This window comes from Stegostoma tigrinum, chromosome 18 (genome assembly GCF_030684315.1).
Source record: "Stegostoma tigrinum isolate sSteTig4 chromosome 18, sSteTig4.hap1, whole genome shotgun sequence".
In the NCBI taxonomy this organism is placed as follows: Eukaryota; Metazoa; Chordata; class Chondrichthyes; order Orectolobiformes; family Stegostomatidae; genus Stegostoma; species Stegostoma tigrinum.
In genome coordinates this window covers 24469876-24494121 of record NC_081371.1, presented here as the reverse complement: position 1 = coordinate 24494121, position 24246 = coordinate 24469876, and the positions used below count along the sequence as shown (strand labels likewise).

Genomic DNA, 24246 nt, shown 5'->3' with positions numbered 1-24246 from the left:
ATTATACCTAGTGTAGTGTAAAACTAAACTAACAAAATTATCTTGGTTAAGAGAGCATGAGAGGTATTTACAAACCTCTAAACCTTTCCTATACATGTATCTGTCAAAAGGTCCTTTAAATGTAACTGTACCTGCATCTACTTTATTACTATTTTACTTGACCAGAAAGGGAACTTGAATAAAGCATTGATTACTCATTGTAGGAGGAACGTCCTCATATCACTTTAAATTTACCAAATACAGGTTTCAATTTGACCCATTCTTTAAATTTTATTTTATGTAACATTACACATTAACATGTTCATTTCCTTCACTTTTTATATAAACATGCAAATTAGCAGCAGAGGAGGTCTACTTTGCCATTTGATAGGATCATAACTGATCTGTTTGGAGAAGCTGGGGCTGTTTTAGTTTGATAATGTTTGAATTGAGATTCACCTGAGTAACTTGCCCAGGAATTGTGTGTGTTAGGGTTAAGGTTACCTCTCAGGCCAATTTTCTCTATATATACTTCAAGTGATGGTTTTCTCCCCTGACCACATTTGGAAAAATCATCCATCTTAAGATAAACCATCTTTTTCTAGCAGGCCTTACTTGTCATCAAATCTCAGAGATCTACAGAATTCTAAGAGGGCTAAACAGAGCAGATACAGGATGTTCCTGATAAGAAGGCGTCCAGAGTCAGGAATCAATTTTAAGGATAGAAGTTAGGCCATTTAGGGCTGAGATGAGGAGAAATTTCTTCAGCCAGAGAGTGGCGAGCCTATGGAATTCTCTACCACAGAAAGCAGGTGAGGCTAGATCATTGAATGTCCTAAAAAAGTAGTTATATTTGGAGTTCTTAAGGATAAAAGGATATAGGAAGAAAGGGTATTGCATTGGATGTTCAGCCATGATCAGACTGAATAGTGGAGCAGGCTCAAAGGGCCTACTCATGTTCCTATTTTCTAATAAATTTTCTCCCCTGCAGATATCATTCCATTTGTTCACTAATGGAAATTCTGCACTCTGCATATTCTCAAATGCTATTTTCAATATTTGATTGTTCTCCAAAAGATGTATTCATACTGTAACGAGATCAGATAAGACTGAAAAGAAGTTGGGGATGTATTACAATGGCAGAATACTGAAAACTTTGGCCCTTCATATGTTGTTACTCTAGAGTAACTTGACATCTTAAGTGTTAGATCTACAACCTACTCTCCTTTGCACTCCATTTATTGCTAAACCCATCTTGGTCTGGACATTCATTTAACAATCCTTAGATCAGAAATTTCACAATCACAAAGAGATGGAACTGGAAGCAAAATTGGAAACTTATGCATCAAATGGGTTCTCTAGAGTTCCTGCTTCCATGCAGTAATGCTGGAGGTGGTGTCAACGGAACAATTAGATTAATGGAGGCAAATTACTGACATTGCCAGGATCTTCCTGATGTCAGATTAACTCCCCCATTCAGTTGAGAGGCTGGCAGCAATCAGCCTCTGTCAATGGTCACATGAACATGCAGAAGGATAAAGATACAGCTTCATTCTCAACCTTTCCTGTATAAGGGGTTTTCCCTTCCACAGCTCTACAGGTTACCGGAATTCTGAAATTTTAAACACTAATTCAGTTTCTCAAGGCACCTTCATATTAGAGGCCATTGGGTTCCACTGTCGGTCTTGGCAGTTAATACCTCTGTTAGTGGGCCAAGTCTTTGTCCAGTGCCCTGGGCCTTCCAGCTCAGGAACCTAGCCACCGTCTTTATTTTGAATGATGAACACAGAAGTTGTCTTTTGGAAGATTCCAACAGTTGGCAATATCTGAACAAGGTCAAGACTTGGAAACAGAGCATTGCATTTCGCAGAGCACCTTAAGGCTTTGTGGTTCATTAAAACTGCATTGCAAGCCTTGTTTCTTTCTCCTGTCACATGCTCTCTGCTAGGACATACACAATTCATGGCACTCAGATGTTTTAAATTGGGAAATAAAACGATAAAACATGCTATTCACTTTTATGAATCTATTTATAACAAGAGAAACATTAGTTCAGGCTGCTATTCCTCTGCAAATATTGACATTGATGTAGAATTCAGTTTTATTTACTTGTTGCATAACCATAATGTACTTCTCCTTTGGTTAAAATTGTCCTTAACTGTTTATCCATAGGTCTCAGCATTGTGACATGGAGGAATCAGAAGCCAGTCCTGTTAGTTTATCGATGTAGTTAATACATCGGCAGTTAATTGCCACTTTTCACCTCAATAGTTTAAGATTCAACAGACAGTCCAAACTAACATGGTTTGTGCAGCTTATCCTCCTTGTTGGCATGTCCTGAAATTTGGTCAGGAAAGTAGAGTGTCTGGTGTAGCATGGCTTGAACAGCACTGCTGTTATTTACATCTGAAATACATAGAGACAAAAACAGTTCTTAAATAATTCCTTTAATTTGCTTATCATGCTTTCAGGAAGACAGCCAGTTTAAGAAGGTTACAGTTTCAATAACAGAATAAAACATCTTTTTAACATAATTAGACAGTTAAAGATTAAAATCTGATACCATCTAAATCCCACCCCAAAACTGTAAGGCCGCAAATAGATTTCTGGAACCAAAAGTCCCAGAAGCAGAATTTATTAAAAGTGCACAGAATAAGCAATGCACAATGAGCAATGCGATTAGTTGACCTTTATAAATAATATGAGAAGCTTCACTTTATAAGGTTCATTGAAATGTTTTGTTGTTGTTAGGGAATAGAATCCTCTCTGGTCTTTTTGTGTTATGTTTAATTCTATTTTATCTTCTTTTTGTGTAATAAAATACTGTTTTATTATTAAAATCAAATCTGCAGGATTACTAGCTTGTGTTTCACTGAAAGACCACTTCCTTAAAACCAAACAAAAAAATATGATCTACCAGCTAGGTTTCAGTCTGATATCTAAACTATCCAGTAATAACATCAGCTGGGAACATAATGTCCTTACTATAGCAAAGTCACTTCACACACTATTCCTTGCTGAGGTTTAGGTAGGTTGAAGAACTGCCTGCAGAGCACCCTGGGTGGTTATGATCTCCTGCCAAGGCTCATTCTCCCCTCCATCTTCACTAAATTTGTGCTGCTAATTCTTCTGGCTATGTTTTATTCCAAAGGAGGATCCTATTACATCAGGAACGGCTGGACTAAAATGGTTTGTGTGGAAGCTGAGACAAATCCTTCAGCATCTGTCACCCCAGACCCTATACACGTTTTCAACTTCAGAGACTACAAAATGCTTTTGTAAAAATGCATTTGGCTCACTAATGTTGTTTAGGGAAGTTCTGACCTAATTATGATGCCACGCTCACAGTAAAATAGTTGACTCTTAACTACCCTACGAAAAGGCCTAGTAAGTATCTCAGGATGAGGACAGGTGGAATAGACAACAAATTCTGGTCTCATCAGTGACACTCACATTCCATTAAAGATTTTTAAAACTGAGGTGATGTAAGTTTGAAACATTGTTATGATCTGCCTACTGTGTGTACCTCTGGTGGACATGCATAACATCCTCAGCAAAAGATGTCCAGCCTAACTCACTGCAAAAATTGTGTGCGCATATTGTGGGCACTGTTTTGAGCTCAAAATGCAGGAGCCACACATCTGAATTTTGCACTTTAAAAGAAATCATCTACATTTATACTCTCCATTTGGTCACTCAAAATTAAATCAAATTACTTTCTATAGGGTCAAAACAAGAGAATGATCTTTTGAGCTTAGTGGCACACCAGTCAGCTTTTTGGAAAATCTCCCATGTCTTGATGTAAGTTGACGGCAGCATGCCTGGAATTTTCCAGTAAATTGCTCCACAGCTTGTTTTGCAAGTAGTCTCAGAAGCTGTTACCATATTTACTAAATGATTGCTTGAATTTTCCCAGTTCTTATTTCAAATCAGACAATACCACGTTCCTTACCCAATGCCTAATTGGGTTTGGTTTTTTTTCTGGCTCCCAATAAACAACATTAATTACTTTAACATTGACCTTATTTGGGCATTCCTACAACTGACACCTTGAATTTGATCACCAGTTTCAGACTCAGAAAAATGATCAGACTTATCCTGCTAGCTAGAAATCTTAACTCTAGAATGGGCATTAAGTTTTAGTTCCTTTAAAAGGATGATAAATTGCAATCATTTCATTCAGACCCCTTCATTTCAAGGCAGGAGTCAATTATTTGTCTTTTCCACGATTTGTTTGACCTTTCTATCTATTTCTATTTGCTGCTTAACCCTTTCAGTCTTGTCAACCTTCAATATGGCTGTCCATGGATTGAAATGCCTTCAAATAAACTAACAATGAACACATGTAGGACAGGATGTCAAGGAAGAAACAATAGAAGGTTGTCAGAAATGATTATCACAGCAGATTTTAATGTAAAAAAGACTAGTAGAGAAGAAATCAGACAGAAAAATGTAATCTAGATGAATTAATCAAATCTTTTCAGGACATTTTCTTAAATCAGCATGTTTATGCATCAAACAGAGAGCATGCTATACTAGTGATAATGGGAACTGCAGATGCTGGAGAATCGAACATAACAAAGTGTGAAGCTGGATGAACACAGCAGGCTAAGCAGCATCTCAGGAGCACAAAGCTGACGTTTCGGGCCTAGACCCTTCATCAGATGAAGGGTCTAGGCCCGAAACGTCAGCTTTTGTGCTCCTGAGATGCTGCTTGGCCTGCTGCATTCATCCAGCTCCACACTTTGTTAGCATGCTATACTAGACTGGGTTTCCATCAACAAGATATGATTGATTACTGACTTCATAGTGAATACACTGCAGGGTAGCAGCAGTCATAATACGTTTGAATTTGACATACTGTTTGAGGGAGAGAAATGTGGGTCCACGACGACTATTTTGGATTTAAAAAGGACAATTATGGAGGCATGAAAGCAGAGCTAGCAAAAGCAAACCACCAATTTAGGTTAAGGAATAGTCAATGCAGATGCAGTGGCAAACATCTGAAGGGAAATTTCAGAAGGTGTAGTATAAATGCATTAAACAAATGAGAAAAATTCTGAGGGTTGGTCCCATTATGCATGGTTAACTAAAAAAGGCAAAGTCAGTATCAAACTCAAAGAAAAGATATATATATCTTCAAAGATAAGCAACAGGTCAGCATATTGGACAGAACATGAAAACAAGAGCAAAGATTTACTAAATAATTAATATTGTGTGAAAAATTAGAGTATGAGAGAAAATTATCCAAAACTATAACAACAGGTAGGAAAATTGCTTCGGATTTTTTCAAAAAGAAAAGGAAAAAAAAGTTAACAAAGCACGTGTAGGTTCAATAGGAAGAGAGTCTGGAGAACTAGTAATAGATGGTGAGGAGATGGCAGACAAAACGGACAGATATTGTATGTTGGTCCACACTAGAAAGCATATAAGTAGCATCCTGGAAATAGCTGTAAATTGAATTGAATGGGAGGAAACTTAAGAAAATTACAACTGCCAGGGAACTAGTAAAGTAAATTAAAGTAATGAATAACTTGTTGGAACTGCAAGTTGACAAGTCCCCAGGTCCTGGTGGATTTCAAAAATAGTGAGATAGTTGATGCGTTGGTTTAAATTTCCTAAAACTCATGGAGGTTCAGAGAAGGTTTCTTTGAATTGGAAAGTAACTAACATAACTCAGAGTCTTAGAGACATACTACATGGAAACAGACCCTTTGGTCCAACTCGTCCATGTCGACCGGATATCCTAAATAAATCTAATCCCATTTGCCAGCATTTGGCCCCTATCCCTCTAAACCGTTCCTATTCATATAACCATCTGGACACCTTTTACATGTTGTAGTTGTACCAGCCTCCATCACTTCCTCTGGCAGCTCATTCCATATACTCACCACCCTCTGCATGAAAAAGTTGCTCCTTAGGTCCCTTTTATATCTTTCCCCTCTCACCTCAAGCTCTCTAGTTTTGGTCTCCCCCAACCTGAAAAGCCCTTGCCTTGGAGGTATACAAGATAATGAGAGGCACAGATAGAGTTGATAGCCAGAGACTATTTCCCAGGGCAGAAATGGCTAACACGAGGGGTCATAGTTTTAAGCTGGTTGGAGGAAAGTATAGAGGGGATGTCAGAGGCGGGCTCTTTGCACAGAGAGTTGTGGGAGCATGGAATGCGTTGCCAGCAGCAGTTGTGGAAGCAAGGTCATTGGGGTCATTTAAGAGACTGCTGGACATGCATATGGTCACAGAAATTTGAGGGTGCATACATGAGGATCAATGGTTGGCACAACATCGTGGGCTGAAGGGCTTGTTTTGTGCTGTACTGTTCTATGTTCTATCAACCCTACCCACGCCCCCTCATGATTTTGTAAACCTTGATAAGATTTCAGCCCCTGATGATCCAGGGAAAAAAGCCCCAGCCTCTTCAGCTTCTCCCTATAGCTGTAAGGCCCCAAAACTGGCAACATCCTTGTAAATCTTTTCTGAACCCTTTCTAGTTTTCACAACAACCTTCCTATAGCAGGGAGACCAGAATTGCATGCAGGATTCCAAAAGTGGCCTAACCAATGTCTTGTACAGCTGCAACATGACCTCCCGGCTCTTATACTCAATGCACTGACCAATAAAGGCAAGCATATCAAATGCGTCCTTCACTATCCTAACTACCTGTGACTCTACTTTCAAGGAACTATGAACCTGTTAAAATGTTAAAAGCTGTTATATAAGACATTATAACATGGCAAAGCAGTTTAAGTAATCAGACAGGGCCAATATGGTTTTGACAAAGAGAAACCATGTCTAAATAATTTAATGGACTTCTCTGAAGTGCTTTGGATAAAAGGGAAACAGTGGATTTACTGTAATTAGATTTCCAAAGGAATTTGATAAGGCGCTAGATCAAGGGTTTTTGCAGAAAATAAAAACTGATGGTATTAACATATATTCAACGTGGATAGACGAATGGCTGGCCAACAGGATGCAGAGAATAGGAGTAAATAAATGTTTTCAGACTTGCAGGTGATAACTAGAGCTGTCTTATAGGGATTGGCGCTCAGGCCTCAACTGTTTAATTCAAATCATTTACATAAATTGTAAAGCACCAAAGGTGTGGTGGGTAAATTTGCTGATGACACAAAGATACGTTAAGGAACATGAATTGTGAAGAGGACATAAAGAGCTGACAAAAAGATGTGCATAGGTTAAGTGAGTGGGCAAAGATCTGGCAAAAGGAGTATAATGTGGGAAAGTGTGAAATTGTCCATTTTGGCAGAAACAAATTTTTTAAAATGCACATTATCTAAATGGCAAGAGGCTGCAGAACTCAGATGCGGAGAGATTCGGGAATACTCCTGCAGGAGTCAAAGAAGGTTTGTTTGTGGGTACAGCAAGTAATCAGGAGAAGTTAATGGAATGGTATGTTTTATTGGCCAGGCTTTTGTATTCATTCTCCCTACACAGCACATGGGACTACAGTTGTTCAAGGCAGCACACCAATATCTTCTCAAAAGCAATTGGGGACAGGCAATAAATGGCAAGCCAGTGGTGCTCACATTCCACTTGCAAATTAAAAACAAATTTTAGGAGGAGAATTGAATGCAAGAATAGGGAATGTAAACTTCAGTTAAACAGCAAATTGGTGAGACCCATCTAGCACAGAGAGGGGAAAAAATATCATAGTTTGGAATTCACTTTCTCAAAAGGCAGCGGTTGCAGAATTTTTAAATATTTTTGAGAGAGAGGGAGATACATTCTTGATTACCAAGGGCTGAAAAATTATTGGGAGTATGCCGGAATGGACGGTTGAGATTAAAATTAGATCAACCATGCTATTATTTAATGGTAGTGAAGGCTTGAAGGGCTGAGTGTACACATGTTGTAAATGCTCTCCAAAGGCTTTCTGAATTTTTTTCCCCTCTACTACGAAATTCACTTTTACTTATTTCCAATTACCACGTCAATGCATGATGTGAGATGTGAATTCTTTTTTTTCTTATTTTATTGTCAGATAGTCACATAGCACGGAAACAGACTCTTCGGTCCAACCAGTCCATGCTGAACATAATCCCAAACCAAACAAGTCCCACCTGCGTTCTCCTGGCCCATATCCCACCAAACCTTTCCTACTCATGTACTTCTCCAAATGTCTGTTAAACATCGTAATTGTACCCACATCCACCACTTCCTCTGGAGGTTCATTCCACAGATGAACCACTCTGTGGAAAAAAAAGCAAGAGAAAGGACACAGAAGAGGGACACAAATTAAACACCTAGTGTAAACCATCTTCATTATCTAGATATGCTCATGATTTATGTCTGTATATTTTCTAGAACATGTAACTGGTCTTGGTGTTAATACTGATAAGTTGTATCCCTTCTCAGATTGAGACTAATCCGTGAAGCTGGCGAATGCAGAAGCATTGGTGGGTTTGAATAAGGTGCTACATCATTCACTGGATAAACTGAAGAAATTGTCTTTATGAGCAAAGGTTAAACAGGTTGAGACTCCATACTTCGGATTTTAGAAGAAAGAGAGGTGAGCTCATTGAATTACACTTCTGTATTTTGAAGGTTGTCCAAGCAAGAGAGACTGCCCAGTTTAATAACTGAGTTGTGCACAGTGAGGTACAGTGACACCTGGACAGATCATGCCTGGCTTTTAAGGCCACCGCTTGATAAGCTAGCCAAAGCTAACCTCATCATGAATGTGGCCTAGAACAATGTCACTTCCTTAGAACATACTCTGAAGCCATGAGATGCCTGGGTTCAGGCAACAATAAACTTTTGTAAACTCAAGACAAAGGAATAAGACTGAGATTTTGGTGTATGTATGGCTTCTACAGGTAACCAGTCCCCAATGTTAGCAATAGTTGTGACAAATTTGTTGAAGAAAAACATGACTTCCAAACAATTAGAGTCTTACCAAATGGCACTCAAGAAGTTGAAGGACATTTTGATAAATGAGCCAGTTTTAGTAAATCATTCAAAGTGACTAATGGCACCAATGACACAGTGATAGGAACAATGCCGCGAAAGATGAACATCCAGATGTGGAACAGCCAGTTAGCTATTTCTCTAGGAGGCTTAATATAACTTGAAGAAATTGCCTGGCTGTTGAAAGGGAGAACATAAGCTTGCTGCTGACTTTTCAACAGTTTGAAGCATTTGCAACCAATCGTTAGGGGAAGTTAGTAGTCTCCAAAGACCACAACCCACTTGTGTTCTTAGAAAAGATCAGAATATAGAACCACAGAGTGTTCCATTAGAGTTTCAGGTTATAACCACTTACAATAAAGATTTTTCTTTTTGCCAAATCCACAAGTAATAGCTAATACTGAGGTTGTTGAATTGCTTGCTGAGCTGGCTTGTTTTCGTTCAGACGTTTCATCACCATGCTAGGCAACATCATCAGTAAGGTCTCTGATGTCCTTCTACTCCACTTGAAATTTATACTGTCCAGTCTGTTTTGGCGAGCTGTATCATTTCCAGTTCTGTTCTGTATAGGCTTGTATATGGAGTCCAATTCTATGTTTGTTGATTGCATTATAGGTTGAGAACCATGCCTCTAGGAGTTCTCGTGTATGTCTATGTTTGGCTTGGACTACTAAAGTTACATTGTCCAGTTAAATAGATGGCCTTACTGTCTGGGAGTACTGATATTAGTGCTTTGTGTCGTTCTGCTGCTGGCTGATGTTTGTGTGTTCTGATGGCTAATTTCCTTCCTGTCTGTCCGCTGTAATGTTTCTGGCAGTCGATGCATGGTATTTTGTAAACTACATTGGTTCTGCATGTTGTGGGTATAAGGTCTTTAATCCTTGAGAGTGTTTGTTGTAGTGTGGCTGTCAGCTTGCGTGCTACTGTGATTCCACAGGAATCTCTCAATTTTAAATAGTAGATATGTTCCTGGAGACCTCCACTTACATGGAACAAATTATCCATTCTTTATGTATGTAACATCAAGAGATGCATTCACAACCTGAGATTTTTGATTGCAATATGTAACAAAAATGCAAACAACATAGGTAAAACAATATCAGGAATACTTCTACATTCCCAGTAGTACAGCAAAGAATTGACAACATGCTAGAAGGGATCAATGTATGTTTTGCTGACCAGGTTACTGATTACCTCCTCCATTGGTGGACAGCTTCTCAGCCCTCTTCTTCTTATACAGCCAATGATCCTTGTCAGCACCAGCTTTCTCATGGCACCCTACTTCAACATCATGCTGGAAGTCACAGAGCTCCTCAGCAAGCTTGAAGTGATCCAGGCACAGTGGTGGTAGTGGTTAAGGTTGGTGAGCCCTGTTCAAACTCTGAGCTCTGTTCTCCAACTTGGAGATGTGCAAGTCATCTAATTAACAACCTGGCCATGTGATGCTCCTCTGTCAGTGCCACCAATGCTGTGGAATATGTACAGCCTCCATGATAGGTATGGTAGAATGTGTTCTTGGCTGGAAGGTCCCCAGCCTGAAGTCCTATTGCAGGCTCAGGGTCAGGAATGATCCCAGGGAAGGGAGGGAGACAAATTATTACAGTACAAGGACAATTACAGCTGACAGAATGTTCCAATAATGGGATGGGATGGGATGAGCCCAAATCCTAAGCTGAAAGTTTCAGAGAATGAGGATGCAGCAGAAACAATGCAGTCAGATACAAAAACAGTTGTATATCCTGTTCTGAGCTAGGGCACCTAGGATATCCAAAGAATAAATGGGTAGTAATTTGTTGACGACTTCATGATAAAACTATTCAATTCCAAGTGACTTAAAATGGAATTTAGGTATCAAAACAACGATGATTACAAGGCCTAGTGTAAAGTTTTCATTGCGTAGCTATAATTATGGCAACAAATGAAATATTTCAAAAACAAACCAGTGGAAAAACGTAATTAAAGAAAGGTGAGCTCAATTAGAACTGACCTATCCATTTAGTTTTATGTAAATAGGACATTAGTTCACAGAATCAATATTAGCAAAAATGAAAACTTCAAAATATGGCCCTTTTGACAAGTTAATGTGTGCAAGGATCCTAGGAGCAGCAGTAGCTATTCAGTCCATCGAGCTTGCTTAGCCACTCAATTAGATCATGGCTAATCATCTACGTCAATGCTATTTTAAAATGTTATTTTGTCTTTCTCCCTCTAACACTGTTTACATTAAAAATATAATTTGAAGGCTCTCAAGGGAAACAATCATGGGCACAGCTGGGTTCTGAATTTAAAGAGGTAAATGTCAAACAACAAACTTGTTCCCACAGTCAATATTTTTAGATGAAATAGGAATCTCTCACGTTACTGCAATTCTACCAAATTAGTAAAACATCTAGGGACTGCCTGAAAGAACTATGTGCCCTTAATATAACCCTGTGCCAACCATTTCTGTTCTGAACTCAGTACCTTTTAAAATATACAGTTACAAAAACATTTATGAACATTTTGGATATTGACGAATGTTATTTTCAGCTGAAAGAGAGTCAATTTTGACACTAAGTGCTTTTCCAACATAATTCATCTGTCAGTTGCTGAGAAGGGGCTGTGGGGGTAATTTTGAACTCTCAGCCTCATTTACTTTGAGCTGGAAAGTGAGGTGTATATCTAACATTCCAGGTTCAGGTCATCTGACTACTCCCGTCCAAATTCTAGGTTCCCTATCTAAAAGCAAAGTAAATCATCGTTTCTTTGGAAAGGGCTTCCAGATTGGTTGTGGCTCAGGCTATGTCAGGGTAAAGCATTTATAACAATCTTCAACCAGAAATGCTGAGTGGATGATCTAACTTGACCTCTTCCAGAGGTCTCCAGCATCACCCATTGTCAGCCTTCAGCTAATTCAATTCACTCCACGATAGCAAGAAACTGTTGAAGGCACTGAATATGGGTCCTGATAACATTCCAGCAATGGTATTGAAGAAGTGTGTTTCAGAAATTGCTGCACTACTGCACAAGCTATTCCAGTCCAACCTAATATCTGCCCAACAATGTGGAAAATTGCCCAGGTATGTCCTGCACACAAAAGCTGGACATGTCCAATCCAGGCCAAGCAGCATCAGAGGAAGCTGTTTTTCCTAGACTCTTCTTCAGAAAAGACCCTTTTCCCAAGAAGGGTCTAGGCCCAAAACATCAGCCTTCCTGCTCCCCTGATGCTGCTTGGCCTGCTGTGTTCATCCAGCTCTACACCTTGGTATCTCAGAGACTAGGTGTCCTACCACAAGTAATTCACCTTGTGACTCCAGAAAGCCTGTCCACAATTTACAAGGCACATGTCAGGAGTACGACGGAATAAATTTGGAGCTGGAAAAGCACAGTAGGTCAGACAGCATCCAAGGAGCAGGGAAGTCACGTTTTGGCCTGAAACATTGACTTCCGTGCTCCTCAGATGCTGTCTGACCTGCTGTGCTTTTCCAGCTCCACATTTTTTGACACTACCTCCTTGCATTTGCAGAACTATTGTCTCCAATATGATGGAATGCTTCACAGGTGCCTGACTGAGTGTAGCTCCAACAAAACTCAAGAAGCTTGACACCACTCAGGATAAAACAGGGCGCTTGATTGCCACCACATCCACGAACATCCACTCCCTCCACCAGTGATGCTCAATAGCAGTATTGTATATCATCTACAAGGTACACTATAGAAATTCACTAAAGTTCCTTAGACAGCACCTTCCAAACCCACGCTTACTTTCACCTACAAAGACTAGAGTAGCAGATAGATGGAAACACCGTAAGTTCCCCTTAAAGTCATTCATCATCCTCACTTAGAAATATGTTGCCGTTCCTTCACCATTGCTGGGTCAAAATCCTGGAACTGACACCTAATGGAATAGTGCGTCTACTGACGTCAAATGGACTGCAGCAGTTCAATAAAGCAGATCACCAGGTCTTTTCGCAAGGGCAACTACAGACAAGCAATAAATGCTAACCCAACCAGTGACACCCATATTCCCTGAATAAATTCACAAATATTAACCTTACATAGTCTGTTCTACCATTCGGACCCCACAAAACAATTATTTCAAATTTATCTTTGCTATACATCTGTAATTACATCACTCTGACCAGTTTAATTCTTTACATAGGTAACTGGATGCAGATAATTCGGGAGCAGCAAAATAGTGAAGACAGTCCTGGTAAGTGGTAAGTTAGACGTTAAGGCTACGTAGTCAGGAGTTTCTGGTGGGCACCTATAAAAACTGGGATTTACTGCAAAGTTGCTCTGCAAAAATTTTACTTAGGTTTCATGGTGTACTGAAACATTATGCCAAAACCTCCCCTAGCTTTTCCCAAGTGCCTCACTGGAGTGGCCAAACACAAATGGCAGGCTCAGAGAGGGCACCATCACCCTCCTAAATTCCTCAATTGTTCCCCTTTGCCCTGGAGAATATTCATCCCTGTTTAAAAAATGTAGGTTTCCAAGAATGATTCTAATAAGGTGGAAGTATTTGATCAAATGAACCCTATTCACACATACAGCTTGCAAATATTTTGCCATAGATAAATTCGAAGTTTTTGAGAAGACTTGTTGCTCAGGTTGTTGATTTTCTCGCCAAGCTGGTTAAGTTTGTTTAAAAACATTTCATCACTATCACAGGTAACAGGCAAGGAGAACACAGAACTAAGGTCACAAGTTGGTAATTTAGCCCCTTGAACCTGCTCCACCATTTAATACGATCATGGCTGATTTCATACACCTCAAATCCACTTTCTTACCTGCTCGCCATAACCCTTCAACTGTTACTAATTAAAAATCTGTCTACCTGTTCCTTAAATTTGCTTAATATTCCAACAATATTCTACAGATTCACCAACATTTGAGAGAGGTAATTCCTCATCACTGTTTTAAATCTGCTACTTATCCTAAACTTATGACTTCTTGTCCTAGATTACCCCATGAGGAAACATCTTCACTAAGTCTACTTTGTCAACACCTTTAGCATCTTGTATACCTCAATTAGATTTTCTCTCATTCTTCTAAATTTCACTGAGCATAGACCTAATTTGCTCAATCTCTCCTTGTAAGACAGACCATTCGTCTCTGAAATCAATCCACTGAACATCCTCTAAACTGTCTCCAAAGCAAGTACATCTCTCCTCGAGTGAAGGAACCAAATTTGTATGCAATATTCCAGCTGAGGTCTCACTAGTGTCTTGTACAGTTGCTACAACACTTCTCTGCTTTTATACTCTTGTTTACTTCACAATAATGGCAAATTTCTATTTGTTTCCTTAATACCTACATATTAGATTTCATGATTTGTGCACAAGGACACCCAGATCACTCAACACTGAAGCACTCTGAAGTTTCTTTATATCTGGATAACTAGCTGCCTTTCTCCTCCTCCGACCAAAGTGGAGAATCTCATGTTTATACAGGTGAAAAGAGAGACAGAGAGAAACGGGCACATGGGGGAGAGAGAGGGCAAAAGGGAGAGTGAGGATGCGGGAAAGCAAGGGCAGGTGACAGCGAGGGCAGGCAAGAGCGAGTGTGAATAAGAGTAACGGCAAGGGTGGCCACAAGCATGGTTATTGGAGAGCGAGGGCTGGAAAGCGAGGGCAGGTGAGCATGGGGAGGCAGGAAAGGATGGAGAGAGAGCGAGAGAGCACGCGAGAGAAAGAAAGAGAAGAGAAAGGGAGACAGAACATGAGAGCATGAGAAAGGGAGAAATAGCATACACTCAAGAAAACACAACAGCAAGAGTGTGACTGAAAGGAAGAGAGGAAGCATTAGAGATAGCAAGCAACAGTGACCAAGCGTGAATTAGTATGACAGAGTGACAGAGCTTGAGAGAGAGAGAAGAAGAGAGTGAGAGAGAACATAGAAACACAGAAGATAAGAGCAGGAGGAGGCCATTACCCGCTTTGAGCCTGTTTAGTCATTCTTTCATTCTCATGGCTGCTCATCCAACTCAATAGCCTAATCCTGCTTTTTTCCATAACCTTTAGTCCCGTTCACCCCAACTGCTATGTCTAGTCACTCTTCAATGTTTTGGCATCAACTACTTCCTGTGATAATGAATTCCACAGGCTCACCTCTCTTTGGATGAAAGAAGTCTCATCTCCATCCTAAATAGTCCACCCTGCGCCCTCATACTGTAACCCCTGGTTCTGGACACAGCTACCATCAGGAACATCCTCCCTGCATCTGCCCTGTCCAGTCCTGTTAGAATTTTAAAAGTCCCTAATGAGATTCCCCCCCCATACGTCTGAACTCTAGCAAAAACAATACCAACCTACTCAATCTGTCCTCATACGTCAGACCCGCCATCCCCGGATTCAGCCTGGTAAACCTTTGTCACACTCCCTCGAGAGCAACAGCATTCTTCCTCAGAAAAGCAGGCCAAAACTGCACACAATATTTGATCTCGCCAATGCCCTGTACAACTGTAACAACACATCTCTGCTCCTGTACACAAAGCCTCTCGCAATGAAGGCCAACATACCATTAAGAGGCCAGAGTTAAAGACTATGAATGCCAAGAGAGTTCTAACCCAGATGGTAGGACCTAAGATGCTGATTTCACTTGAGTTAAACTAGAAGACATTTTTGCAATCCATTTATAGGAAGTGGCTTCTGCTGGCTTGATTAGCATTTATTGTCCATTCCTAATTGCTCTGCAGAAAATGGTAGTGAGCTGCCTTCGTGAACCACTGCAGTCATCGGAGGATAGGTATATTCAGAAGGATTCTGGAGAGAGAGATCAGTAAGTAGTAGGGAAGACAGGTGGAACATAGACTTTTGTTTCAAAGGGAATGAAATATAAAAATAGGGAAATCTTGTGAAACTATATAAGGTACCAGTTAGATCATACCCAGAATACTGTGAACATTTTTGCCCCCATCATCTAAGGGAAGGTGTACTAGCATTGCATTATTCCAAGAAGGTTCACTAGGTTGATCCTGAGTATGGAGAAATTTTCTTATGAAAAGAGATTGAGTAGATTGGGCCTGTATTTAGTGAAATTTAGATAATCAAGAGACAGCCTTATAGAAACATATTTGATTCTTTGGGGTCTCGACAAAATGTGGAGAGGTTGTTTTTTTCTTGAGAAAGAGACTAGGCCTCAGAGCATTGGGCCATCTTTTTAACATAGAGATGAGAAGGAAACTCTTCTCTCAAACAGAAGAGAATCTGTGGAATTCTTTACTGCAGCTGGATCATGAAGTATATTCACAGCTCAGAATTACAAATTTTTAATCACTAAGGTAATCAAGCGTATGGGGGAAAAAAGAGAGGAAAGTGGAGTTAAGGATTATCATATCATCCGTTATCTTATTAAATGGTGGCACAGACTTAATGAGCCAACAAGAGCTACTTCTACTCTTCTGCCTTATGGTCACAGTATTGCTATGATGGGTGTTCTGGAATTTTGACCCAGCAATAGTGAAACAATGTCAATGTAGTTCCAAATCAGCATGTAGTATGACTTGGAAAGAAACTTCAAGTAGTGGTGTACCCATGTATCCATCACCCTTCTTCTGGATGTCAGAGGTCAAGGATTTAGAAGGTGTTATTCAGTATCCTGGGGAGTTGCTGCAATAGACCTAGTAGATGGCACACATTGCTGCCAGTGTGTGTCAGTGGTGAAGCAATAAATGTTTAAACTAGGGTGCCAACTTGGTGGACCAGGTTTCCCTAGGCACTATCAAAAGTCTTGAGCAATGTTGGAACGGCATTCATACAGGCAAGTGAGTATTCAAGCTACACAGAGCTGTGCTTTCTAGATGACAGACAGGCTTTGGGAGTAGGTTATGACTTAATTATCTCAGAATTCCTAAACTCTGCCCTGGTAGCCAGCATTCATAGGTCCAGATCAGTTTTCAGTCAATGATAAACACCAATTTGTCGATAGTGGGAGACTCAACAAATGCTAATCCCATTAAATGTCAGAGATGGTTAGATTCTCCCCAATTGAATGTGTTAATTGCTGGTCCTTGGATGGAATGAGTGCAACTTGCCATTGGATATTGTTCAGGTCTTGCTATATACGGGCATGGTCTGCTTCAGTATCTAACAGGTGGCACGGCGGATCAGTGGTTAGCACTGTAGCCTCACAGCACAAGGGACCCAGGTTCGATTCCAGCCTCGGGCGACTGTCTGTGTGGAGTTTGCACGTTCTTCCCATGTCTGCATGGGTTTTCTCCGGGTGCTCTGGTTTCCTCCCACAGACCAAAGATGTGCAGGGTAAGTGGATTGGCCATGCTAAATTGCCGTAGTGTTCAGGGCTGTGTGGGTTACAGGGGGTTGGGTCTGGGTGGGATGCTTCAAGGGCCGATGTGGACTTGTTGGGCCAAATGGCCTGTTTCCACACTGTAGGGAATCTAATCTAATCTAAGGAGTTGCAAATGATGCTGAACATTGTCCTATTATTGATCACTTCCACTTCTGACATTATGGTGAAGAGAAAGTCACCGATGAAGCAGCTGATCATTGGGCCCAGGACACGACCTTGACAAGCTCTGGCAGAGATTTTCTTGGAGTGAGATGAAAGACCTTCAACAACCATAACCATCTTCCTTTGTGCAAGCTATGATTCTAAATCAGTGGTGAGTGTCCCTGCTGATTACCATCTACACTTCTTTGTGAGAACTCCTTGATGCCACACTCCGTTAAATGCAGCTTTGATGTCACGACATTTACTCTCACCCCACCTCCGGAGTTCAGTTATTTTCTCTATATTTGAACCAAAGCTGTAACAAGGTCAGGGACTGAGTGGCCAAGGCAAACCTGGGCAGCTTATTACAAAGCAAATGCTGTTTGATAGCACCATCGACACCCCTTTGACTACTTTACTCATGATTGAACAAAGATCAATGAGGAGGTAATGAGCTTGGTTGGAGTTGTCCTGTCTATTGTGCACAAGATATACTTAGATAATTCTCCATGTTGCAGGCTAGATTTAAGTATTGTAGCTGTACTATAAAAAGCTTTGCTAGAGGTAATTGTGAAGCACAAGTCTTCAGTACCCATAATGTTGGCAGTGGCAACATCTGGAACCGTTTCTTGATAACATGTGGAGTGAATAAAACTTGCTGATCCACAGGGTATCTCCTCCTTATCACAAATTGCTGACTCATTTTCATAACATGAATGGTATTCCTTGTTTACATGCATTTTACAGTTCTTAGATGATTTGCTCACGTAGTTTTTTTTAAACAGATATTAATAAGTGTAGAAACTCAATAGATCTAGCAGCATCTAGCAGAGAAGGCAGAGTTAATGTTTCAAGTCCAGTAACCTATCCTCAGAACTGATGTTAACCCTGCTTTCTCTCCTTAGATGCTGTCAGACCCGCTGAGTTTCTTGTGCTATTTCTGTTTTTGTTTTATTGAAGTAAATATGTTTGATTTGGATTGTTTGGTTGAAGGTTATTTATAGAGGGCCTATTATAAATCACCAAACAGCCAATTTCTGTAGCTTGGAAGGCAAGGATATAAACATGTGCTCATTAGTTAGAAGCACTGAATCATGCTATTTTCTCATACGTAAGGAAGTGGTAAACTTAGTAACGACTGTAATTGTACGCATTTTTGATCTTGCTTTGATATTCTTTTCACTTTAGTTATTTTTGGCATTATAAAAAAGTTTGACATTAGAATTATCCAGTTATCTCTGGAAGACATTGGAAACAGCTTTGAAAGAGTATATACAAATGTTTTATACAAGAACAGGTGCAGTAGGCCACCTAGCCACTTGAACTTGCTCCAACATTCAATAAGGTCATGGCTGATCTGATTATAACATGAAATCCACAATCCTGTCTACTCCAACAACTTTTCAATCCCTTGCTTAACAAGAATCTATCCAACTCTGCCTTAAAAGTATTCAAGGACTCTACTTCTACTATCTTTTCAGTGAGAAAATTCTAAAGATACACAATGCCCAGAAAAGTTCATTAACGAGAAAGGAAAACAGAAGATTAAAAAAGGGGTGGCGCTAGAGAAAACATTTTAGGGAATGAGTAAAGAAATGTCATGGGGAAGAACATCACTGACAAAACAAAAATAATCAAGTATGTATTCTCATTAATATTTGCCTTGGAATGTGTCCTGGGATATTCTTTTAGCAAATGAAGAGCAAAGTTATATGCAGTAATCATTTGTTGTTGGCTGGAGAATGATACATATCATGCAGCCTTACTATGGGACAGAAATTAAAATGCTTTATATGGTAGGATAAGTGTAAGAGAACAAAAATATTTCAGACATTCCAAGCTCATTCAGCTCATTCCAAACCTTTTTTTTTTGCACTGTTCAAATTTTCTTATGCGCATCATCAAAGCAAAACAGTCCTTCCCACCAAAGTCAAAGATGAACATGAAAATACTAACCCACTGATGTTCCTTGTAGTAGGTTATGGAACTCATTGGTCTCCAACACCTTTAACATATTGGTAGATTCCATTCTCTCCAACTCTACCCTCCAGTAGACATAGATTTTGTGGTTGAAGCTGACATACACCAGACAGGGACTATTTCGATCATTTTTACATGCATAAATGCCTGGAAGGTGAGAAAAAGACACATTAAGCAATGGAGCACTGTTAAGCTTAAGAAACCCACTTCATGGTGCATGAACAGTCTGTCTCTTTCCAGTCAGTCAAATCTATTTCTAGGCTTACTAGAATCTTCAGTTACTGTTAGTGTGTGTTAATAGCTTCCAACTGTCACAGTAAAAGTCAATTCTATCAAACTTACGTCAAAGCCACAAGTGAGAGGCTAGAAAAGCACAGCAGGTCAGACAGTATCCGAGGGGCAGGAAAGTCACCGTTTTGGGCTGAAATGTTGACTTTCCTGCTCCTCGGATGCTTTCTGACCTGCTGTGCTTTTCCAGCCTCACACCTATAGACTCTGGCTTCCAGCCTCTACAGTCCTTACTGTCTCCAACGTCAAAGCTATTTTGGATTTTATTAACAAGAACAATTTTTATCTGTGTGGCATTTTTCATTCAACAAGACTGACTAAATGACTCCAGGGGCAGATTTTGAGAAGGCTTTTGTACTTACATTTTGAAGCTAAATCTTCTTTGGAGGTTAACAGACAGTGAAAATCTAAAGGAATGTGAAGTAGAAGTTAAGGCTCTCAAACAGAATTTCCAGGAGCTTAAACTTCAGAACAGCACATCTGGATGGCTTTGCAAAGGTTGCTATCCTGGGAAAGTTCTCCATGCATCTGGCCATAATTACTGTCATGAATCATCATTGAGCCACTGGTCCCAAACAAAAGTCTGGTACAGTCTAAGTTTAGACCAGATTGTAACCAATAGGATTTTTTATATGGTTATATATTGCATATATTTCAGTAAAACTACCAATCATTTCAAATGAATTGGTTTGAATCAAATACATATATTTTGAAGCTGTATAGCTCAAAAAATTAAATGTAAGAATCAAGAATAACAAATAATAAATTATTATTGCATACTTTCTTTAACTTTTGAATAACTTCTCATCTGGAGAAGTTACTATACTTAGGAGATTAACATCAACAATTACAACCCTTCACCAGAATGGGGCTTTACCAAATTGGTCATTAAGTTCCTCACACTGTCATGCTAAGTGACACCAGTCCAAGCATCTAAGACATCCGTCTGAAACAGGCCGTAAGTTCCTAATAAACATTAATCCAGTACTCCCACCCATTTAGGATGCTACTCCCCCAAGGCAGGGTTTACAGAGATTAGCACTGTTCTACATCTGAATCACAGCATGAGAAACCACACCATCAATGTCAATATTAGCAAAATATTACCCATCTGTATGACTCCAGGAGTTGGCTGGGAGGCAGGGAAGAACATGAGAAGGCATGAGATAGACAGCACGTTGCCTTCCTGTGTCATCCACATGAGGTTTGGGACATGGAAGGTTAAAGTCAGCCTCAAGATATTTCAGACACAAACAGACAATTAATGGCCACTTAAAGATCCAACACCACCACTACTGATGATACCTTACTAGACATGAAACCTTCCCTCTGTGCCCAATGAGGAGTTTTGATGGTGGCATGGCCCATTCATAGGGTGATAAAAACGCCCAGACCCTCCAAGTTAACACCCTCTCCACCTGAACAGCGGGGATAACACAACTCCACTCAGCTGTGTCCAGGGCCTCCCGCAGTACCAGTAAAGGACCTCTCTTCTAGCAGCAGATATCATCCCAGTAGCACTGCTGGTACCGAAGGGCTGCAGGCCTCTGACTCTTGCATGGAGGCCCCATGAACCTTGACAACCGGCATTTGAGTACCTGACTTATACACAATCATATCAGGATTCTTGGAAAAGTCTGTGGTGGGTTTATCACGAGTTCTCCATGCTAGAGGTTCTCAACTTTTCCCCACATGACCCCATTTTAACACAAACACTAATGTGACCCAAGACACCAAAAAAAAAGCAATAAAGCTGCATAGAGACATGCCATATACAATTACTAAAGTTTGCTTGTTACAGTCAATATATAATATGCAGTGAAACACAGAAACCAGGAGCAAAAGTACACAATTCAGCACTTTGAGCCTGCTCGCTATTCAATCTGATCGCAACCAATCTGCTACTTCAACAGCATTTTCCCACTTAAATAAATCACAAATACAAAGAGCTTTTTTTTAAAAAAAAGCCAAGCTTTAAAAAGTACTTTGGAAAAATATTATAAGTTTATTATTTTATGTACTCATGTAGATTTCAACAAATCTTTCCTTATTCTCTGGTGACAGGAGACCCACTTTCCCCATTCCCAAACAGATATTGTAATCAACCCTTCCCCCTTCCCATTATACACAAATGCACATACACACTTCTCCCCCCACCACATTACACAAATCTTCCCAATTTCTTGTGCGTCACCTTCACCAAGTGCACATAGTAGCCCCTCTTCCCAGCTTTGTTAACCCACTCAATCAGCAGTCTCTCTCCTCAAACCAGCCCTCCATTTACTCAACAGTCCCTCTTTCTAAACACCCTTCCCCTCACAAACATTGATTCAGCAATCTTTCTCCCAGGCACCCAGCCCACTCATTCATTCACCAGCCCCTCTTCCCTGAATCAATTCTGTTTTAGAGTTTTGTGGATGTTTAGTTATGGCCTAAGTTCAAGGTAGAGAAAAAAATAATTTCAAGATATTAATGACATCAAAGGATATGGAGATAGCACGGCGAAACTGTTGAGGCAGATGTTCAGCCATGATCTAGAATGGTGGAGCAGTTTCAATGACTGAATGTACTGTTTTTGCTCCATGTTTCTAACTGGGACAGCTGAGCAAACACACAGTAATGAGTGAAACCACCACTGAGCTACCCAGCTCAGCCACATGATCTCCTATTTTTTCTCCACTCTGGACATATTCAGTGCCTGCGGGCCTCTGTCTACATCAAGGTGCTCACAAACATACTAGGTCTACTTGAATTCATCACTGAGTGAAACTAAAGGGCACATTGGGTTTACTCTCCACCTCTTGTTATTTAGTGCAATGATCTAGAATGTTTAGAGTTGTCCATGTGAGCCACCAGACTGGAAGGTCTTCTTTCCACCATCATCATTGCTGCTCAGATGAGGGGCAGTTCATGACTTTAAATGGGACCACTGCAATGCATAATTTGGAAACCCTTGTCCTAGCCAAAATAAAAAAAGGACCTTCACCAAGGTCACAAAGTTATTAGATTTTTTGGCATGGTACTGTCATGACTTGTGGTGTAGGAGTGGCCTCATGTACAAACCATATAATTCAATCAGACTTTCTCAGTGCCAGTTTAGTTTTGCTCCATTTTTGTTGCTACAGACAAAGTAACATAGCGCCATAGATGTCACCAATATAACTGTTACCGTAACATAGTGAGAACACACATTTTAATACTGTCAATTATGTGGCATGCTGATGCCTGCTATCCTTTATATTTTGTAAATAATCTGGTAAAGTAAATTGGATTAAGTTCTTCATATGGTGGTAATATAAGCAATGATCAGAGAATAAACACATTATCCACTAATGAACTGCCCTATCTCAGAAACCCAGACATTACATTTACTACCTTGGATAAACTGTTGCTTATATGTTAGGAATCGGGATTTTTAAGTAGAAAAGAAAGACTGAAAATTACTGAAGCATTACTCAAGATGATTTTCATTTCAATATCTGCAGTCCCTTAAAATGTGTAACAAGCGATGAAATACAACAGAAATTTAAACAAACAGAACCGTCAATGGAAATAAATGTCCAGAGATGTAAAATCAGCTGTCAGTTCACAACCATTTATTTAGTACTGTCACACAAAGTTTAAAGGCTACCCTAGTGAAACAATAAATTTTTTGAAGAAATGCTCATTTCATGATTTTACTCATTGATTCAGCCATATCAAAGTGTTGGGATTTGGATCTTGTTATAATCTAGAGAGAGATACAAGTTTTAAAAAGAGAAATGAATTTCCCAGTGACTGATTTCATGTTTTAAGGTTTTTATTGTAGCAATCAAACTAAAATCAACCATGTCTAAATAATACCTAATAAACAAGTAATAAGCTAAAGGTATGGAAAAGATACACCCCATTAACTTATCAACACAACCGTAAACCCAATGTCACGAGGTTTAAAGTTGAGTTTAAAGTTTCAATCTCCTCCCAGCTTTAACAGGTTGTTGAGTGAATCTTCTATTGTCCTATCAAGTAAGGTTTAGTTTATTCAATCTCTGAGCGTGAGTAACGAAACATCTCCTCAATCTGTAACTCTCTACTAGCTTTGTTATTTTAGAATCTGTTCTTTGCTGACTGTTAAACCAAAAAATTATTTACTTCTGCATGTCAACACAGCACTTGTTATAGGGATTCTTCCCTAAAAATCTCTGAGTGACTCCAATGGTCTGTTGGACTGGCCTTTCTATTCAAGTGTTAAACTTTGCACATTAATTTTAAAATGTTTTGAAACAAGCAGGTCACAAGGACATGTCTCCAGGCAGAGTTCAGATGAGATTACATCCCTTCACCAAACTATTCTATTCTACTTTGAATGAAAGGAGACAGCTTAAAACATCTAATAAATTCCAGCAATGCAACAAATCTGCTCCCAAGTAGTTCACGGCAGATATTAATTTAATCGCACAAATAGTTAGACTCAGATAATCCAAAAGGTTTTATATCAGTGACTCACCACATGAGGTTAAGGGCTGGATTTCTGACCCAGAAGTGGAGACAAACAGAAACTAAAAAAGCCTAGCTATAGGTCCGGTTCAATCCAGCCTTAAGGCAAATGTTGAAGAGATGGACAGCAGCAGCTGACTTGGCTCTTTAAGAGCAACTTGAATC

General features: G+C 39.8%; 1 protein-coding gene across 1 annotated transcript in view; it reads right to left on the bottom strand.

The window, feature by feature from the left end:
- Positions 1-244: 244 nt before the first annotated feature.
- The window catches only part of itfg2 (integrin alpha FG-GAP repeat containing 2), a 66724-nt gene continuing 42722 nt past the window's right edge, over positions 245-24246 (bottom strand). Inside the window, exons 11-12 of the mRNA XM_048549464.2 lie at positions 19294-19464; positions 245-2385 (exon numbers count right to left, since the gene is read on the bottom strand). Coding sequence (XP_048405421.1) covers positions 2276-2385; positions 19294-19464 — 281 coding nt within the window. The 3' untranslated portion in view covers positions 245-2275. The remainder of the gene's footprint in view (positions 2386-19293; positions 19465-24246) is intronic.